Source organism: Pomacea canaliculata, linkage group LG9 (genome assembly GCF_003073045.1).
Source record: "Pomacea canaliculata isolate SZHN2017 linkage group LG9, ASM307304v1, whole genome shotgun sequence".
Taxonomy (NCBI): Eukaryota; Metazoa; Mollusca; class Gastropoda; order Architaenioglossa; family Ampullariidae; genus Pomacea; species Pomacea canaliculata.
In genome coordinates this window covers 19,682,540-19,700,160 of record NC_037598.1, presented here as the reverse complement: position 1 = coordinate 19,700,160, position 17,621 = coordinate 19,682,540, and the positions used below count along the sequence as shown (strand labels likewise).

Sequence of the window (17,621 nt, the reverse complement as noted above, 5' to 3'; positions counted from 1 at the left end):
CGCACTACAAGGCGCGAGGAGGTAGTTCTTACAAGACTAAAGATAGGACACACAAGGATACCTCTTGCGAGGTGAACCACCACCTGCCTGCCCCTGGTGTAAGGGAAATTTTAGTGTGTTACACTTTTTGATTATCTGTCCAGAGCTCCAGACTATCCGTCGACAGTTTTTTGCAGTAAATTCTTTATATGTCTTATTTAGGTCCGTCCCCTCGGCAGCAGTTTTTACCTTTTTAAAAAGGATAGGACTCTATCATCAAATTTAAGTTTTCTTACATTCTGATGGTTCTCTCTTGATTTCTGCATGGTGTGTTGGTGGCCTTTTTGGGTTTCACCACCCCTTTTTACACTTCATTTTTTCTTTTACACCTTGTTCACTTACTATGTTGGTTTATTTTTAAAGATACATGACTTGAGAAGATTTACCCCGAGACATTTAAATTTAAAATTACTTTTGTTGCCGTGATATAGCCCTTGTTGCTGGCACGGCATAAAACACCAACAACAACAGCCAGCATTAATTGGCTCAGCGCACTCAGATTTCCCAGCTGGTGCCACAGCTGTCGCCCGCACGCGCACTGCATTCCCAAAAAATCGAATGTCACAGATCCCGGCTTTCGAAGTCTATTTTTTAAATTTTTGGTCGCACCTTTATTTTAATTTTTATTCTAAGTCAAAGTTTTGCACAAAATAAAGGCCCTCGCCCCTTTTTGTTTGTTTGCTTTTTTTTTTTGAATCTTTCTCCAAACGGCCTGTCCCCATCATGTAAGCATTCTCCCCCCTCGATACACGCGGGACGATCATATTAGTCTCAGCTGACACGTACAGTACTAGGATGATAACGGAAATGCAGTTCAGGCACATTTCCTTGCAATCTGCAATGCCAACGCATTTTTTAAATATCTACAAAGAAAAATAAAGTATTGAAATTTCATTGACCATTTGACGGATCGAGATCCAATTAACTGCCATGATAATGTATCTTTACTCCAAACTGTGTGTTTTAAATGTCTGTATGAGTATGTATGCCTGCCCTTGTGAGGAAAAGAAAAATTTCTGTCTTGGGTCTCCTCGACAGATAATAAAGTCTGATTTGATTTGATTTTTGATTTTTAAACAGTCTAGAGACTCACGCTTTCTTGCGGCATTCAAACGGGCCGAGGCCACGTGCCGGTTAAACGCGCTGGCGATCGAGAGGCCGGCCTGAGTCTATCACTCGCCGATTATTGCTGACCCTTTGAGAAAACACAACGACACTAGGCTCCTTAACAGCGATTTCCATTCAACTCTGGGGAAAATCTTATTTATTTTATTTCTTTTTATTTTTTTTTATTCTCATCGTTATTTTAAGTTTGGCACAAGGCTCACCATCTCCTTTTCTATTTATAGTTTGTATTATTACTATTTTTTTATTCTTGTTATTGTCATTATTGTTATTGTCTTGCCCCCAGCGGCCTGTCCCCTTCATGTCCACGCGCCGTGTACAGAGCTGGCGAGAGGGCGGCCTGATAGTCGATCACTCTATCACACGCCGATTCTTGCCGAAACGTGGGGAAAAAAGACGACATAAGGCATACGTAAACCTCGCGAGCGCTTCTCACCGGACCATAGCCTCCTGCAGGCCATCCGCTCCTGTGGCACTTGGCTTTTATTTCATTTTAGGCTAGGGCAATTCGTTTTACCCAGGTCGAGGATCGAAAGGAGAGAATCTGGTGCAAAGAGAGGGGGGTTTGGTGTATAGGAGAAGGCATGGTGCAACACTTTAACAAATATTTTAACCATCGAGTTAAAATAAGCATCCATCGAAATGCGCCGACCCCCCGAGGCAGAAAGTAATTCAAACAAATCAGAGAAAAGAGGGCGTGAAGGGGGAGAAGGTCTATAATCCCCAGGGGAGGGACTGGTGAAAAACGAGTTGAAGTGAAATCCATATTAAGGCGCTACACTACAGTCTAGTTAGCTTTTATACAAAATGTATTACATGTATGTGTCTCTGGTTAAGCCAAAATGTTACTAAACAGGAAGCTTTGTATACACTATAGCCTCGTTTTAGTAGTTGAAAATTGGTTGCAAGCAGTCCAGTAATACAAGTTCGTAGAAATACCCACACCACTGTAGTCAATTGTGAAATCTACAGTGTTGTCCATAGGAATGGGAATCCCATGGGAAACGTCCCATGGGATGGGATGGGATGGGACAGCACACATTTGTATTTCCCATGGTAGTCGATACTTGATATTGCAAAATAAATTTACTGTTATTTCATTCATCAAGGATTTAAATCTTTCCTCTGAATCATCTATTGTATGTAAAGTAGCAGGAATTATAGAACAAAAGCCGAAAAGTGGTTTTCAGTGTTGTCCATAGGATTGTTAATACCATGGGAATCCCATGGGAAACGTCCCGTGGGATGGGACGGGATGGGACAGGCATAAATTGCCATGGGATGGGATGGGACGGGATAGAAAAATATGTCCCATGGACAACCCTGGAAATCTACTTTTTAAAAATGTAATACAAAAACAGACTAATTTCCGTCATTAATTCCATATCAATCATTGTTGGAAAGTCTTCTGAGATATGTGCACAACTTGTACATACAATATTGTATAATGCTACATCGCTAAAAGTCTATTACGTCAATACTTAGAGTGGGCGTATAGTTACTTAAAGAATGAAAAAAATTAAACTCCTCCCCGGCGGGGAATTGAACCCCGGTCTCCCGCGTGACAGGCGGGGATACTAACCACTATACTACCGAGGAGCTGTTACGCCAGAGAGAAAAAGTAAGTTATAAAAATCTAATTTAGCACCATCCATTGGTCAACTAGCAGGTAGTGTAGTAATTAATATTATTGGCAATGGGTGTGTGGTCAGTAGGCTGTGTGGTAATTTGTATGAACTGAAATAACTCTAAAATACAATCCTATGTTCTGCAAACTGATTCCAATTTATTTACCATTTATATGGAATTTCTTTATAATCTTTAATATAAAATAATTTTACTGTCCAACGATGAATCATCTAAAATACAACTTATTTGAGGAAAAATCACAACAAAAGAAATCATCATGATTGTTGTATGGGTAGCATCGAAGTGCTCTACATAGCGACTGTGCGATCGGAGGCTACAGCTGTCCTCCAAGGATGTTTTGATGACGTCACGTGAAACTGCTCAATGCATTTGACGGATCTACTTACAAAAATCCATGATTGTAATTAACTGCCACAAATAATTTATTAGGTATATATTTGGTAATCGTACTTGCGCTTGAATTACAGCTATTTAGTATTCCTCGATTTTGTTAAAGATATGATTTCACCCTGAAAGTTCTAGCTGTAAGGTGACAGCCCGAGGAATGGGGACATCCTTTGGGGAATACCAGCATGGGGATTCCCTATTGTGTACGTCATGGAAGGATCATTAAAGATTATGTGGCATAGTTTACTCAGGAAGATTGTAGTTCATCAAAATCTAAATGAACAGAATCACACTACTGCTCATAGTTTTTCAGTATTTATATTCACTTAATGGGAAATTGATGCTCGATTATCCACTTCATGAGTTAGCTTTGTCGTCACTTCCGGATGAGAAGGTCTTTGTTGGTTGAACCAAAACAACGCAAAAGTGTCAGTTTGATATAGAAAGGGTCATTAAATTTGGCTTTCTCTTCTGATTTGACGTTAAAAATATATATTCTGATTAGATGTATTTCATTTCTCAAAGATTCTAAATTGGAGATATCTTAAATGGAAGCCTTAACCGTATATGTCGACATACCGAGATGTTGCTGCTTTCCTAGTTTTGGCAATAAACCGTTGAAATTTGCGACCAAAATCTGTTGCCTTTCTGGAGCAATTACGATTATAATTTATCGCTTTTTGCACTAGGAGGAATTTTATCGGTTCTTTAGTTATAAGACATGTTTTAGATAGAGTAATAGTTCCTTGTCATTCCTAGAAAACTAAATTCTCAGGAACTAGTTTGTGAAGGGATCAAGCAGTGTTCTGACATTCCTCTTTTCCTTTAAACGTTCTTATATTTCTAGTAGTTGATATATAATATAAACGATTAATCAAACTTCAGGGTACATTCAGAGAAGGAAGTACAAAGAAAATACGTAAGACAAGCAGGGTTTTCATTAAGAACTCTGAAGGAGGAAGTGAAGAGCGACGACAGCGAAGACTATATTTGTTTTGCATGTCATGTCGCAGGTAAGAAGTCAAGTTTCTTTGTGCTGTCAATGATGAACTATTGTAATTATCTTTTAGCTGGAATTGCCAAGTATCGTTTTGACAGATTTATATGAATTTAGAGTAATGCAGCTGGCCTTATCTGTGAGACCATTTAGATATAAACATATATCGCCTATCATACACTCTCTTCGCTGGCTGCCAGTCATGATTCGTATAGCCTACAAACTTTCCACTTTGACTTACTCCATCATCTCGAATCTTCGATACCTCTCAGAACTTGCTCCCATTTATAAGCCAGCATGACTTCTTTGCTCATCTTCTGACACCAATTTTCTGTGAGTCCCACTAGCTGAGAAAAAAAACATATTTCCTACCAAGCCCCATCAGCCTTCAACACTCTGATTCTTTTACCACCTTTAAGTCTAAACTTAAGACACATCTTTTGTGAACAATGACTTCACTGTGACCCTGCTCTGATCATGAACATGCATAAATACGCATATTATTTTTGCAAAGCACTCTGAGCAAACATTTGGAAAAGTGCTATATAAATCTTCATTATGATGATGATTATTATTGTTGTCAGAGTAATGAACTTCAAAAATTTCTCTTATTTCAAATTATTTGAAGTGATTGAATTAAAGTTGTGTTCTAATGTGTACTGACATAATAAATTGCCTTGATATCTTCAGCTTCTCTGCTTTGATTCTCTCACTCACATTTATACACCTATACATGGATGTGCACACACATGCACACAAAGGTAGAGAGGAAGGGATAGATGCAATACATGCATGTCTTCATGTGTTCACCAAACACATTTTAATTGCTACAAAACTGTAAGACCCTATAATAACTTGTCACAATATTGTTTATAAGGCAGAAAACATGAAGCGACAGCTATCGGATCCAGCATCTGAGGCCAGTGACCAGTCAGAAGACATGGAAGAGGATGAGTTTGATCATTACTATGACGTAGATACAGATGATCTTGACATTGACAAGCCAAAGAAAAGTGATGACCCGGAATATTTTGAATATGACATTCTGCAAGTTGAGGATGCTGAGAGGCTTCTTAATGAAGAAATCGAGGCTTTGTGCTCCACCCTTAAGGTTAGTGTCAAGTTGTTACTTTCTGTCCATTTCACAGTCTTCATTGCTCTATCTATCTTATTAGTGAGGATTTTTATTTTTAATTAATTTTTTTCTCAACAACATTATAGTTTGGTATAGTGGGCATTATAAATTTTATGTTTTAAAGATCTTTATTAAGCATAGTCCCTTTTACTATCACTAGAAAGACTAACACATCTATTGCACGATTTGTGGAAACCCAGCTATGAAAGTGGGATTTCATTGTCATCAGGATATTTTTGTTTGAGTAATAATGATTTGCAGTCTATTTTTCTTAGTCAAAATACTGCATTGTATACTTAAAAAAAAAACTGATAAAAATAACTATGATCTCACAGATTTAAAGGCAGAATTTCTAGCCAGAGGATGAAAGTGGTTTTGCCCATGTGAGGGAAGGTAGAAGTACACGCGATGCTGGTAACTAGGGGCCAGTTGTCTCCAATTACTACACGGATAATAGGCTGGGTAGAGATCACAGGCTTTGCCGATTAGCCTAGCAATAAAACGTTTTTCTTACCAGATAAGCTTTAGGGTCTAAGAGGTGAAGCAAATCAGCTTCTATCTGAACATGCTGTCATGGTTAGGACTAAATGTATGCTCCATAAACAAACAAAAAAAGAATATAAATGAGAGAAGGATGAACAGCACAAATGGCATAAAAAAAAAAAAAAAAAAAACTGAATCTTCAAACTTCATTTTTATTGCTTTTTCCCTTTATTTTCCTCAGTATTTATTTATCTTTCTTTACTCATAAGCGAGGATATAAATATTTAACATTTCCAGTTCAATCCCCTGGTGAAGTGAAATTGGGACAGAAAAAGTAAAACGACTGCAGATCCGTGACATCCATTTTTTCAGATATGTATTATTTACAAGTCCCAAATTGGTAAACTTAGCAAATTTTTTTGTATTGAATGGGGATAATCCCCCAAGTTAATGTATGCAAGTTACATTCTTTCACTTAGGAATAACTGTTACCAAGTGGGGACGACTAATTCCAGACGATGTTATGTCCATTAGGACAACCATCAATTATTATTATGTTTTGTGTTTTTCTCCTTGGTAAAACTTTTTGAGCCCACCTTTAATAAAATCATCTTTATTATTATTAACCAAAGATGATCAGCACATGCCCATCCATTTTTGACATCTTCACATTGAGTGAAGAGGTGCACGAAACTGAATATGCATGAATGTGATCTACAGTATCCTTCACCTTGTGCTCACCAGTAAACAAACCGTGGGGCCTCTTTTGTAGATGGTAAATGGGCACTGTGTTACAGGTGTGAATTGTTGGCCATTTGTAAAAGTATGAACATAACACCCAAAGAAAGACACTTTATGTGCATCACCAGGGGAATAAATGGAAAGTGCTGACTATTGTTATCCCTGCTTATGAGTAAAGAAAGATATAATAGAGATATAAAGAAAGATAAACAAAAGCAATAAAAATAAAGTTTTGAAATTCAGTTTTATATGTGTGTCATTTGTGCTGTTCATCCTTGTCTGCTTTATTTTTCTCTCCATTTTATAGAGAATACATTCAATTGTTGGTCCTAACCCTGACAGTATGTTCAGTTGCAAACTGTTTCACCTTAGCTTTCTAAATGCCAACAGCAAGTAAGCAGCTGACAAAGGTGTTTTATTGCTAGGGTAGTTGGCACCGCCTGTGATCACCACCCTGCCTCAGGGTCAGGGCAACAATTGGGAAAAACTGGCTGTATGTAAAAGTCAGCACTGTGTGTACTCCTACCTTCTTTCGCCTGGGCGTAACCATTTTAAAAACTGCCCACAAGAAGTTCCACCTTTAAAGAGGTTATGACTGTTCCTTTTAGAAATTCATTGGGTTTGCTATATTTAAAAGGCAGAAATGCTCTGCCATGTTATTGTTGAAAAGCCTACTCCCTTTTTTCATTCTGTTATTATGTTGGTATTTCATGAAATTCCACAATATAACTATTTTTACGTGGGCTGACAGTTTTCTCTACTGGGGATGGTGGTAGGTCACGTCTGAAAGAATAGCCCTGGTGATACAGAACTATTTTTCAGATGACACCATCTTTAGCCAAGATGCTGTTGCACATTTATGAATGGCAGAGAGATCACATCATAGAGAGGTATGCATGAAATAAAGCCCTTTCATTGCTTATTTATCTTTAGAAAATATCCATGAATTGAAAACGTTTATCATTGCCTTCTTATGCTTCTGACTAAATGTTTTTCTGACTTCTTGGCTAAGTCTCTTTAATTCATAGTTAAGCATACTAAGCCTCTTTTTATATTTCTTTATATATTTACTTTCTGAGAAGACAAGCACACCTATTAAAAAATCAATTTTTTTGGGGTAGCCTTTATACAGTTAAACCTTACTTCTTTGTTTTAGCACTAGTGTAAACATTAATAATATTATAAGAGGTGTCTGACATCCATTGCAGTTATCGTCGAGATCCTGAAAAACTGCTAGTGGAATCTAATATTACAAGTGCAAAAAAAGCAAGTACATATGACAAATAAAAATGGTTTCACTTGATTAACTGTTAAAATAATATTCACATAAAAACACTTACATTCAGCTTTTGTGCTTTTGCAGAACTGTTATCAGATAGTTACAGAACTTGATTTATTATAATTGGTTGATGTATTGAAGTGTCTACAGGATGGTTATATAAACATACCAGACTTTTCAAATGTTTGTCCATATTTGTCTGGTTAAGAAGGGCCTTAAGAATTGCAATATTACTTTATGTCATAGAAAACTTGGACTGGTAGATGTTAGCATTTAGTTTTGAAAAGATGTACAGATTATAGTTTTTCAAACTTTTTTGCAGGAACCTCCGACAATTGGGAACATCATGTGTTCAGTATGTACAGATAATTTTCCACAGGAAAAATTAATGGGTCTGACATGTGGCCATCTCTTCTGTCAGCCATGCTGGGACATGCATTTTCGCATTCAGATTGTGAATGGCAGAACGATGGGTGAGTTTCAAATATTTCACAAATGAGTTTTTATTATATATGGTTTTGAACACCTTTTTCAGACTTGCCTGGCTGCCTGATTAATCTCAGATAGTTCCCCGTTTAAAACTGTTGCTGAATAAGAAATTGTCAGTGTTTGTTGAAGATATGTACAGATTTTTCTTGCAAAAATAAGGAAGAACAATGCAGGGATGAGAAGAACAAGATTAGGGAAAAATTATGAATTTTTCAGAAAACTATGACTGGTTAAATAATCCATTGCTGTTGCGTTAGAGAATGCATGCTTAATCTTCATGACTGTTTGGGATCAAGTAGATACACTTTAGTGAAAGTACTGATGTCAGCTTTATTTATCTTTATTAAGTACTGAAAATAATTTACAGGGTAAACAAACTAATGTTTGATGCCATCTTTATTGTCTTGCATTTGGGCAAAAGTGACAAAAGTTTAAATTATTTTCACAGGTATAGAATGCATGGGGCAACAGTGCAGGGTTCTTGTACCAGAGAATTTTCTGTATGCCATACTGACAGATCCTAAATTGCGAGATAAGTTTTCCAAGCTCTGTTTTATGGACCTCATAAAGGCAAGTTTACTCTCGTGTTTGTTATGGTTTAGTAAAACACTGAACTGAAAGGGATGGGTCCATTATTGACTGTGGCTTTATGAATGGTAATTTTTTTAAGGTTCTTAGAATTGTACTACTTTTTAAAACCAGTCTGTTATTTTTGTAGTGTGGGAGTGCAAATGGTTGTGACATTTGTAATAAATTTGAGAGCTTTAAAAAAGAGCATCAAAGTAATAGAGTTTTTGTTGTTGTTATCAGGGACATCCCAAATTACGGTTTTGTCCTGGTCCCAATTGCTCTGTCATAATTCATGCCAAAGAACCTCGTGCCAAAAAGGTGGAGTGCTCCACTTGCAAATCTACATATTGGTGGGTACAAGTTTGCTGTTTGCAATTTAGATCATGTGTCTGGTTATTGTGATTGCATAAAGCAGCTTTGGAGATGTGCATGCTTTAATTTTCCACCTTTGTGCAGTTTCAGATGTGGCATTGAGTACCATGCACCAACAGACTGTGATGTTATAAAGAAGTGGCTCACCAAATGCGCTGATGATTCAGAGACAGCGAACTATATAAGTGCTCATACTAAAGATGTAAGTTTCAAACTTATTGGAACAAGCTAGAGTTGTTATCATGCAGCATCTGTTTTAAAAAAAGCATTGAAATACTACATTTTCATCATCATGCTAAATCTGTTGTGCTTAGGACAAAGCATGAAAATATTCTGAATACTTCTGTGCAGGTGCTATGTTAGGAATATTGCCAAAACAGAAATGAGTAGCGAATGTGAAATGTCAAGCTGCATGTAGAATTAAGGTATTTTATGCAAAGATGAAACAGCTACTTGTACAAGTTAGGCATTCTATACAGATATATGGAAGAAGTGTATATTTGTTTCAGTGTCCCAAGTGTCATGTGTGCATTGAGAAGAATGGAGGATGTAACCATATGGTAAGGGGTGCTGTGTTTTTTGCTTTTTGGTTTTTTTTTGGTTTTTTTGATTAGTACTGTTCCAGTAAAATGAAAATATGATCCTCTGGATGAATACTTCTCCATGAAAAGGTGTTTCCTTACCCCATGCCCATTTTACAGTAGTAGATTTGATAATAGCGACCCCATGCTTTAATATACTGGTCCTTGGGGCTTGTTTTTTGCTTTGGTCTTTACACACATCATAGCTGACAATGATATTTTAAGGATTTAATTTATTTCTAGGGATGCAGGTCACCATTGACTGCTAGTCATAGAAGCAGCAATTATACGTTTACCACCCAGACTGCCCTATAATAGTAATAATAATGGACTTTGTAAAGCATATTTTCCCTTTTGTTGTGAAGGTGAGCTTAATGCACTTGGCTTGCAGGACTACATGAAACAAAGTAGTGACATAATAAAGCATATATTAAAGATAATATTTTGTGTAAAATGAAGCACATTTTGTTGATGCAATGTTCAAAGTCATGATTTTCAGACTGTACAAGGTCTAATGAAACAACATTTTAAAATGCACACATTTAATCTGAGGTGTTACTTTGTCTCTGATTCATCTCTTTTTCTTTCTTTTCTTTTTTAATTTTTGTAATTTTGTCTTCTTTTTTTCTATTCCAGCAATGTTCAAAGTGCAAGTTTGATTTCTGCTGGATGTGTCTAGGAGGTTTGTGTTGTATTTCTTGTTCTAGTACAGTACAGTGTAGTAAATTTGTAAAACATGTTAATTCTATTCAATGTATATTGCAAGAGGGATTTATAACTGTTGTTTTATCATCTTTTCATCATCAATATTTTTACCTTTTAATCATCTATTATTTACTGTACCAGTGGTTTGTAATTGTTGTTTTATTATCCACATTATTGCATAGATCTTCTACTACTTGTCCAGCATTTACATTACCACTGGTTCAAAACTGCTGTTTCATCATCCTGGGATCACCCACATCAGTTAGCTATTCAGTGATCTGAGAAAGTTTTTTTCCAGACTGGAAGTCGCATGGCAGCGAATATTATGAATGCAGTCGCTATAAAGAAAACCCCAACATTGCCAATGAATCTGTGCATGTACAAGCACGGGAAGCTTTGAAGAAGTACTTGTTTTATTTTGAAAGGGTAAGATATTAGAAAACAGGAAACCTTTGCGCCATTGGTGTTTGCATCATGCATACATTCCACTAGCATTGTGCTTGGAAAAAACAAAGGTTTCACAGGCCCCCTTCCTACCACATCCTCTTGTTCACATTCTGTTCAGATCCATCAGACTGCCTTGTTGACATTACAGTCATCACAGTATCGGATTTAGAAAGACCCACAAAACCCTTGATTAAGTTGCCTCATTGGTTTCTCTCTTTTAAGATTTTTTTGTTATACTGTTGTATGGTTTGCTATTTACATGTCTTACAAATCTTTATATTTTTGACAGTTACGTGACATTTTCTACATAATTTTACTTTTTAATGTTCAATTTTTTTAAGCAGTTTTACTAAATGCAAGGTTCATGACTAGAATAGGTATAACCAAAATAATCTTCCTAATAATGTGCAGAAGCATTTAAAAATCACTTGGTATATGTAAGCACATACTTTTTATTCATGTACTTGCTTGTGACAGTGGGAGAATCATGCTAAGAGTCTACAGTTAGAGGAGCAGACACTTCAGAAGATTACATCCCGCATTACATCAAAAGTCATGGAAAATGAGGGAACATGGATAGACTGGCAGTACCTGCTAAATGCTGCTGCACTGCTCAAAAAGGTATGTGCATGTAAACTGAAGTGGAAATGTACACATTTCATGAATCCTCCTTAATTCAAGCTTTTTACATAGCACTGGTGCTTACTCATCACTTTGCTTGTTTTAAAATTTCCACAATTCTGATCAACATCAGTTTCTGAACTGAGGCTAGAAGCTAAGAGATTCTGGCATAATGGGAAAACTTAATTTTTCCAGCATTTTTTTCTTGATAAAATTGCAAAGTGTTTCAGGAAATTTTCAGTTTTTTACTGTCATTTGTTTGAATCTCAGCCTGCATCATGTTCACCTAAAAGAAACTATAGATATTACTTACGACGCTCTGGCTGCTAGCTCTGTATTTTTCTGGTTTTCAGTGCCGCTACACGCTACAGTACACATACCCTTATGCTTATTACATGGAAAAAGGAGGAAGAAAGCAGCTGGTGAGTAATATTTGTTATGTACTCATTAGAGGAGAAAGCTTAGTAGTATGGTGCTTCATGTGCCTAGCTGTTAAGCAGAAGCTTGCTGGTCTGAGGTGTGCTCAGACCTATGGATAGAAAACAGTTCCCCCAACTCCTTACCCACTCAGCATCTGATGAGCAGAATGGGGTATCAGAGTTTTTAGGGAAATTAAAAGGCAGTCAAAGCATAGGGTTACTCCTCCTTCCACAAACCATGCCCTAGACACAGTAGCTCACCCTACAACCACTGGGCTATGGAAGTCTTTATTTTTAACTTGGAAGTGAAGGGATGGGAGGGTAAGGTTGTGAGGTACAGAAAGAAAAGATGAATCAAAGTGGTGTTTAGAAAGGTTGTTGACTGATAACCTGTATGGAAGGCTGCATGGCTGTACATTCAGGTAAAGTTAAAAGTATGTGGACTCATCTGCATGAAGCCTTTTGATATTTTGTTTCTATTTGGTATATTATATTGCTTGTATTTTAGTTTGAGTACCAGCAGGCTCAGTTGGAGGCAGAAGTTGAAAATCTCTCATGGAAAGTTGAGCGTGCTGAGATTACGCATCGAGGGGTAAGTAACACGAAACAACTGTGAAAAATAACCATTTCTGATTGTGTCCTTTTTCCTTTATTGTGTGTGTATGTGTGTTTAAAATGTTAACTTTTCATAGTTGACCCTGGTGTTACCCAGTTACAAATTTTTTAGAGAATAAATGTTTCTGTAGTGTTTATAATTTTGAGTGTGATCAAATAGAATGAAGTAATCACATTAAAAAACAACATTTTCCTTTCAACATGAGCTTTTCTTAACTATGATATATCTTGCTACAATTAGCATAAGCATATGGCATCTCTAATGTCTAGGTCATGTTAGCTGTTGAAGAGATGTCTTGCTTGACTGAGAGGCTATGAATCAAATGTTATTAGAATGTAAATGAAATCTACACCTTTTTACAAGATAACTGTTGATGTGATGAGCAGATTGCAATAGATTGAAAAAATCTGTTTCCACCATATTTTTGAAGTAAAAGAGTGAAAAAGTATGGCAGATTGGCTTAATCCTTCACTATTAAGAGTGAATGTGGATATTCAAAGAAAAAAAGACTATTCTTTGTTTCAGGACCTTGAAAATCAAATGGATGTTGCAGAGAAGAGACGACAGACCTTACTTAAGGATTTTTTAGAAGTATAGCACTTCATGCAGTTATCTCAACCTTTGACTTAATGATCCCAGTGAAGATAAGCGCGTATTCCTTGGGATTGTAACTTACAATGTGACATGAATTTATGCATATTTAAGTTGGGGTTTTTCTGATGGAACTCACAATGTACAGAGGGAGCAGATACTACTTTCTAACTTTTAAATCTTAACCGAATTTAGGTTTAAGAAATGTGCTAGTGTGGGCAACAGGATGGCATAGTGAAGGAAATTATGCAGTGGAGCCTGAATAGAGAACAATTGGTGAGTTCTATGTAGATGGTTGTGTGACAAGATGTACAATGCTGTGCCATTCTGTTTGGACACTTCTATAGCAAGAGGGAAAAGAAAGCCACCATTTCAGTCATTCCTTGATTTGGTATTTAGTTTCTTGGTGCTGTTCCATGGTCTTTTTATTTCATATTTTACCAACAGCTGATGCAAGGGCTTATCTGACATAAGGAATAGTTTAGCCTGTTTGTATGCCTACCTGCTGTTGTCTGAAGGTAACAATGTGCTGGATTTTTAAACTTGTCATAATACTTGCTATGAAGTAGTGTTACTTTTAATAGTGTAAGTTTGTAGGTGTGAGCAAAGTTTTTTCCAGGATTGTTTCTTTCAAAGACTGTCACAGGTGTAGAAAGCATGCCCCACTTTTTGCTATTTTAAATGCTGATAAAAAGTGACCATTTAAACCACAAATCTTGCAGTTTTTCTAAGACTTGTTCACAACTCCACAACTTACCTTCTATCAGTAGTACAAAACTTTCTTCATTTGAAAGTACAATAAGCTTACATTGGTAGTTGACAGCATTATCATTCTCTAAATAGCTATTTTACTAGAATGAAACGTGATCCAGAAACAGCTGAACTACAGCTGGTGCAATTATAAATGAATTTCATATCGATGAGGATGACTAGGAGAAATACTGCTTTGGGCATGGTAAATCTATGACTGTTTTTGTGTTGAAAGGGAAATTGTGATAATCTCATGACCTGACACTGCTTAGTTCATTCAATATATGAGAATTTTTCCCAAGAAGGGATTTAAAAATTTTGTGTATGCGTTTTGCAGTCGTATTTGACCTTCAAAAGCATGGTCTTGATTGAATGTTAGACTACAGCAGTTTTGTCGGTGCTTGAACATGCTCATTGAATGCGTTTGAATTTTTAAAATTTTGTGGTTGCTGGGTAGAGAATTTTGGATCCACTGTGATGTGTACTTAAATGTGGCTTATACTGCATGTATCTTAACTGCTGATCGTTCTTGATGCTCAGCAGCACCAAAGACTTCCATAAGCACTGTTCATGGGTTGGCCATAGGCAGCACCATTTACTTCAAAATAAAGGTCATTGGTGACTACTTCTCTCCAAACACTGTTTCTAGCAAAGAGCAACCTTGTTCCAGAAACTTTTGATCTCGGATCCACCAATATGTATCTTGGAGGTGCATGCTTCAGTCTGAATGCATTCTATCTGCTAGAGACATTGTGTTGTTGTGACCCGCAAGTAGGCCTGATTTTTGTTTTCTCCATTAGTGATGTTCAGTCATCACAATATTTTTTTTATCATTCCCATTCTGCAGGATGTAAGATTATAGTTTTATCATTATTTGCAGAGTGTGGCAGTTGTTCAGGAGTTTGCCCTCGCCAAGCTTTGTTGTTTGCTTTCTCAACATTCAGTTAGAGTTCTCGTTAAAGCACTCATTATAGACTGAATCCCTCTTGACTGCAGGCACTAAGTAGCCCAAGGCCAGTCACCCACACAAATAATTATGCTTCCATTCATTAATGTCTAGGAAGTTCTGTTCAATTGTGTGGTTTTGGTTTTACAAAACATAGCATTGGTCAAGAGAGGTGTCTCTGTTGGTTTTTACTCCAACTTCTATTACTAGAACATTTCAAACAATGTTTTTTTTTTATTTCAGATCTTGGAAAGAAATGTATGATTTTGTGAACTGGTGACAACTTTATGTAAACATTTTCTGCATTCATTGCACTGTTATCTTCTGTCAGAAAAGAACGAAGAGAAGGGATGACAAGTTATGTAGCAGAGTAGTTAGTGTGAATGGATTTAGTCATGTCACGAGGAAAAGATTCTCCCAAAAAAGATGTATTTTTTTTTTTTGTAAAAACATGTTCAAAGTGTATGTTAACATATTTTGAATTTTCTGTGTGGTACCTTCCAGTGTGAATGAGAAAGTGTATGGCTGAATGCTTTTGTGTGGCTGTCTTTTTTTTTTTTTGAAAATAAATACAGATAGAATAAAAATTAAGAAAAATACGTAGTTCTATGCAGCTTTGTTAAGGCTAGTGTTTCAAACTGATGACTAGCTAATAGAAAGATTTAATACAAAGGAAAAAGACGAGTAAGGAAACTGTTTTTGACAAGATTATTTTACAATTTTCTCATATAGATCCATCGTGTGAGTCTGGAAATGGGCAAAAATGAAAACTGTTCTGAGTGTGGTTTTCAGTTATCCAGCTGCTTGCTGGATTAGTATGAGTTACATCAATTGGTTTACACGCAACTTGTAGTTCAAATCTTATTACATCTGTTATAGCATGTTTAAAAATCTTTAATAGTAAGAGTCAAAGTTACTTGAGAGTTGGGCTGAATGAATACTTTGCCTTTTGCTCAGGGATGATGGGAAATGTCAAGAAGAAAAATTTTGCAAGGTGCTTCAAAAGACTGGGCTCTATGATGAACAAATGTTTTCTTAAACCATATTACGACTTGGAAAGCTTCAATTGTCAAATCAGTTTTTTTTTTCAGTTAAAGAATCTTGCACAAGTGAGTGACGCTGTTTAACAGGTCATGTTCACAAATAAAAATCTTATATAAAAATAGAACAAGAATTATAACTATAGCTGTAAAGGCATACATGTTTCTAAGGCATAAATTTAACGAACTGATGTCTATTTAAACTGGTCTGCATGGAATGAAAAGATGTCTAAAATAATAATCAGTGAAATATTTGTGTCATTTCTTACAACTTTTATTCAGTAGCAAAAACATCAAAGTTGGCAGTTCTACATGAACGAGCCATTGCACTGTATGTTTTGTATACATTGTTGTCCTGACTTGGAAGTCGATCATGAGTGTGTTTCTGAATTTGAGTTTAAATGATTGAAAGGTAAAGTAAAAATAAGACGACAACCTTTTGCATTGCCATATTGTTCTTTTTCTGCAAGTCACCCTGGCTGTGATTGGCGATGGTGTTGAAGTGCCACTGCCATTTACAAGTTGATGTGGAATACAAAGTTACAGTTGGACATTTAAAGAAAATTTTGTTCACTTTCACAACACCCATGCAAGAAAATTCTGAGTGTAGTATGGCACACAGATTGTTTCCTTTTCTCTGCCTAGCAAATAACAGAGAACTCAACAAAATATTTTTGAGCAGATGAATGCAACTTTTTCACAAGAAGACTTCATGTTAACATTATCGCTACTGTAGGCCTTTACAAAAAATCCATGTTTCAAACGGCGGTATGTTCATATAGCGTTGACTACATAACATTAAATTATGAAAAACAAAGAAGTATAGCTATAGATCAGTATGCATAAACGTAACACGCATCCTCAGACGCACCACAATTTTGCATCCACAGGAACTTGAAACTGCTAATGTTCAACGCTTGGGCTTTTCTTTACTACACAGTACTATGAAGTACAAGAACTCGATGAGCAATCATCCTGTGTTATACAATGAAGCTGTCACAATTTAAAAGTCGTGAATTACAAGTTACGAACTATAACCGTTAATTTGGGGGAAAGAGGGGGCAGGAGAGATCTCAATAAGTATTTCTCGAGACATTTCACAGTGCTCTCAGTAAGTTGGACATTTTGGCTTCTTCGTGTGCATAACTACGCAGCTGACTAGACAAGAATGCTTGCGACAGGAAACATCAATAACTCTTCGATAAACGCTGTAAAATACTATACCCATCCAAACCCTAAAAACAAAACACTGGCGGATTAGAATCAGACCACGAACTAATATCCACGATCAGACCGACACAACCTCGATATTTACCAAAGTTGGTGATTAACTCCCCTTCTCGTGGTCGTTGGTTCTGCAAATTACTTATGTTCGACAGCTTACATTGTATTTACAATAACAACAGATTTAGAAGGTGAGCAGAAGTTTTGTAAATCAGGGAATAGGCTGATATGATATCCACTCCATAAACCTTTTTTGTTGACTCGAATTGTTGCTCGATGAGCGGTGTGTTTTGATGTAGCGATTCGCAAGCACTGCACACAACATCATCCAGCCAACACACTCAGGGAATTAAAAAAGCAATGCGGCTACGTGCCAACCAGCAGGATTATCAGCAGCTGGGGTCACCCTTGCAG

At 36.6% G+C, this 17,621-nt stretch overlaps 1 protein-coding gene and 1 non-coding gene across 4 annotated transcripts; one reads left to right on the top strand and one right to left on the bottom strand.

Moving 5' to 3' along the window:
• Positions 1–2,691: 2,691 nt before the first annotated feature.
• Positions 2,692–2,763, bottom strand: Trnad-guc. The gene has a single exon. It is a non-coding gene; the product is annotated as a tRNA-Asp (tRNA).
• A 710-nt stretch (positions 2,764–3,473) lies between these two features.
• Positions 3,474–16,424, top strand: LOC112572719 (potential E3 ubiquitin-protein ligase ariadne-2-like). Of its 3 annotated transcripts, none has more exons than XM_025252540.1 (16): positions 3,474–3,629; positions 4,087–4,214; positions 5,076–5,309; positions 7,380–7,447; positions 7,766–7,823; positions 8,159–8,309; positions 8,774–8,895; positions 9,136–9,245; positions 9,352–9,469; positions 9,777–9,827; positions 10,485–10,530; positions 10,852–10,979; positions 11,478–11,621; positions 11,975–12,043; positions 12,549–12,632; positions 13,182–16,424. In XM_025252540.1, the coding sequence occupies exons 2-16, from the start codon at positions 4,206–4,208 to the stop codon at positions 13,251–13,253; spliced, it is 1,464 nt and encodes a 487-aa protein (XP_025108325.1). In that variant the 5' UTR covers positions 3,474–3,629; positions 4,087–4,205; the 3' UTR covers positions 13,254–16,424. The 3 variants fall into 3 exon arrangements, with proteins under 3 accessions (XP_025108325.1, XP_025108326.1, XP_025108327.1); XM_025252541.1 differs by having other exon boundaries at positions 3,526–3,649; XM_025252542.1 differs by lacking the exon at positions 3,474–3,629 and having other exon boundaries at positions 3,669–4,214.
• Positions 16,425–17,621: the final 1,197 nt, after the last annotated feature.

Bases quoted from the DNA above. Each gene is read 5' to 3' on its own strand.
- LOC112572719 (XM_025252540.1), top strand. The intron at 11,622-11,974 runs GTATGTGCATGT...TCTGGTTTTCAG, and splicing joins CTGCTGCACTGCTCAAAAAG to TGCCGCTACACGCTACAGTA. The intron at 12,044-12,548 runs GTGAGTAATATT...CTTGTATTTTAG, and splicing joins AAGGAGGAAGAAAGCAGCTG to TTTGAGTACCAGCAGGCTCA.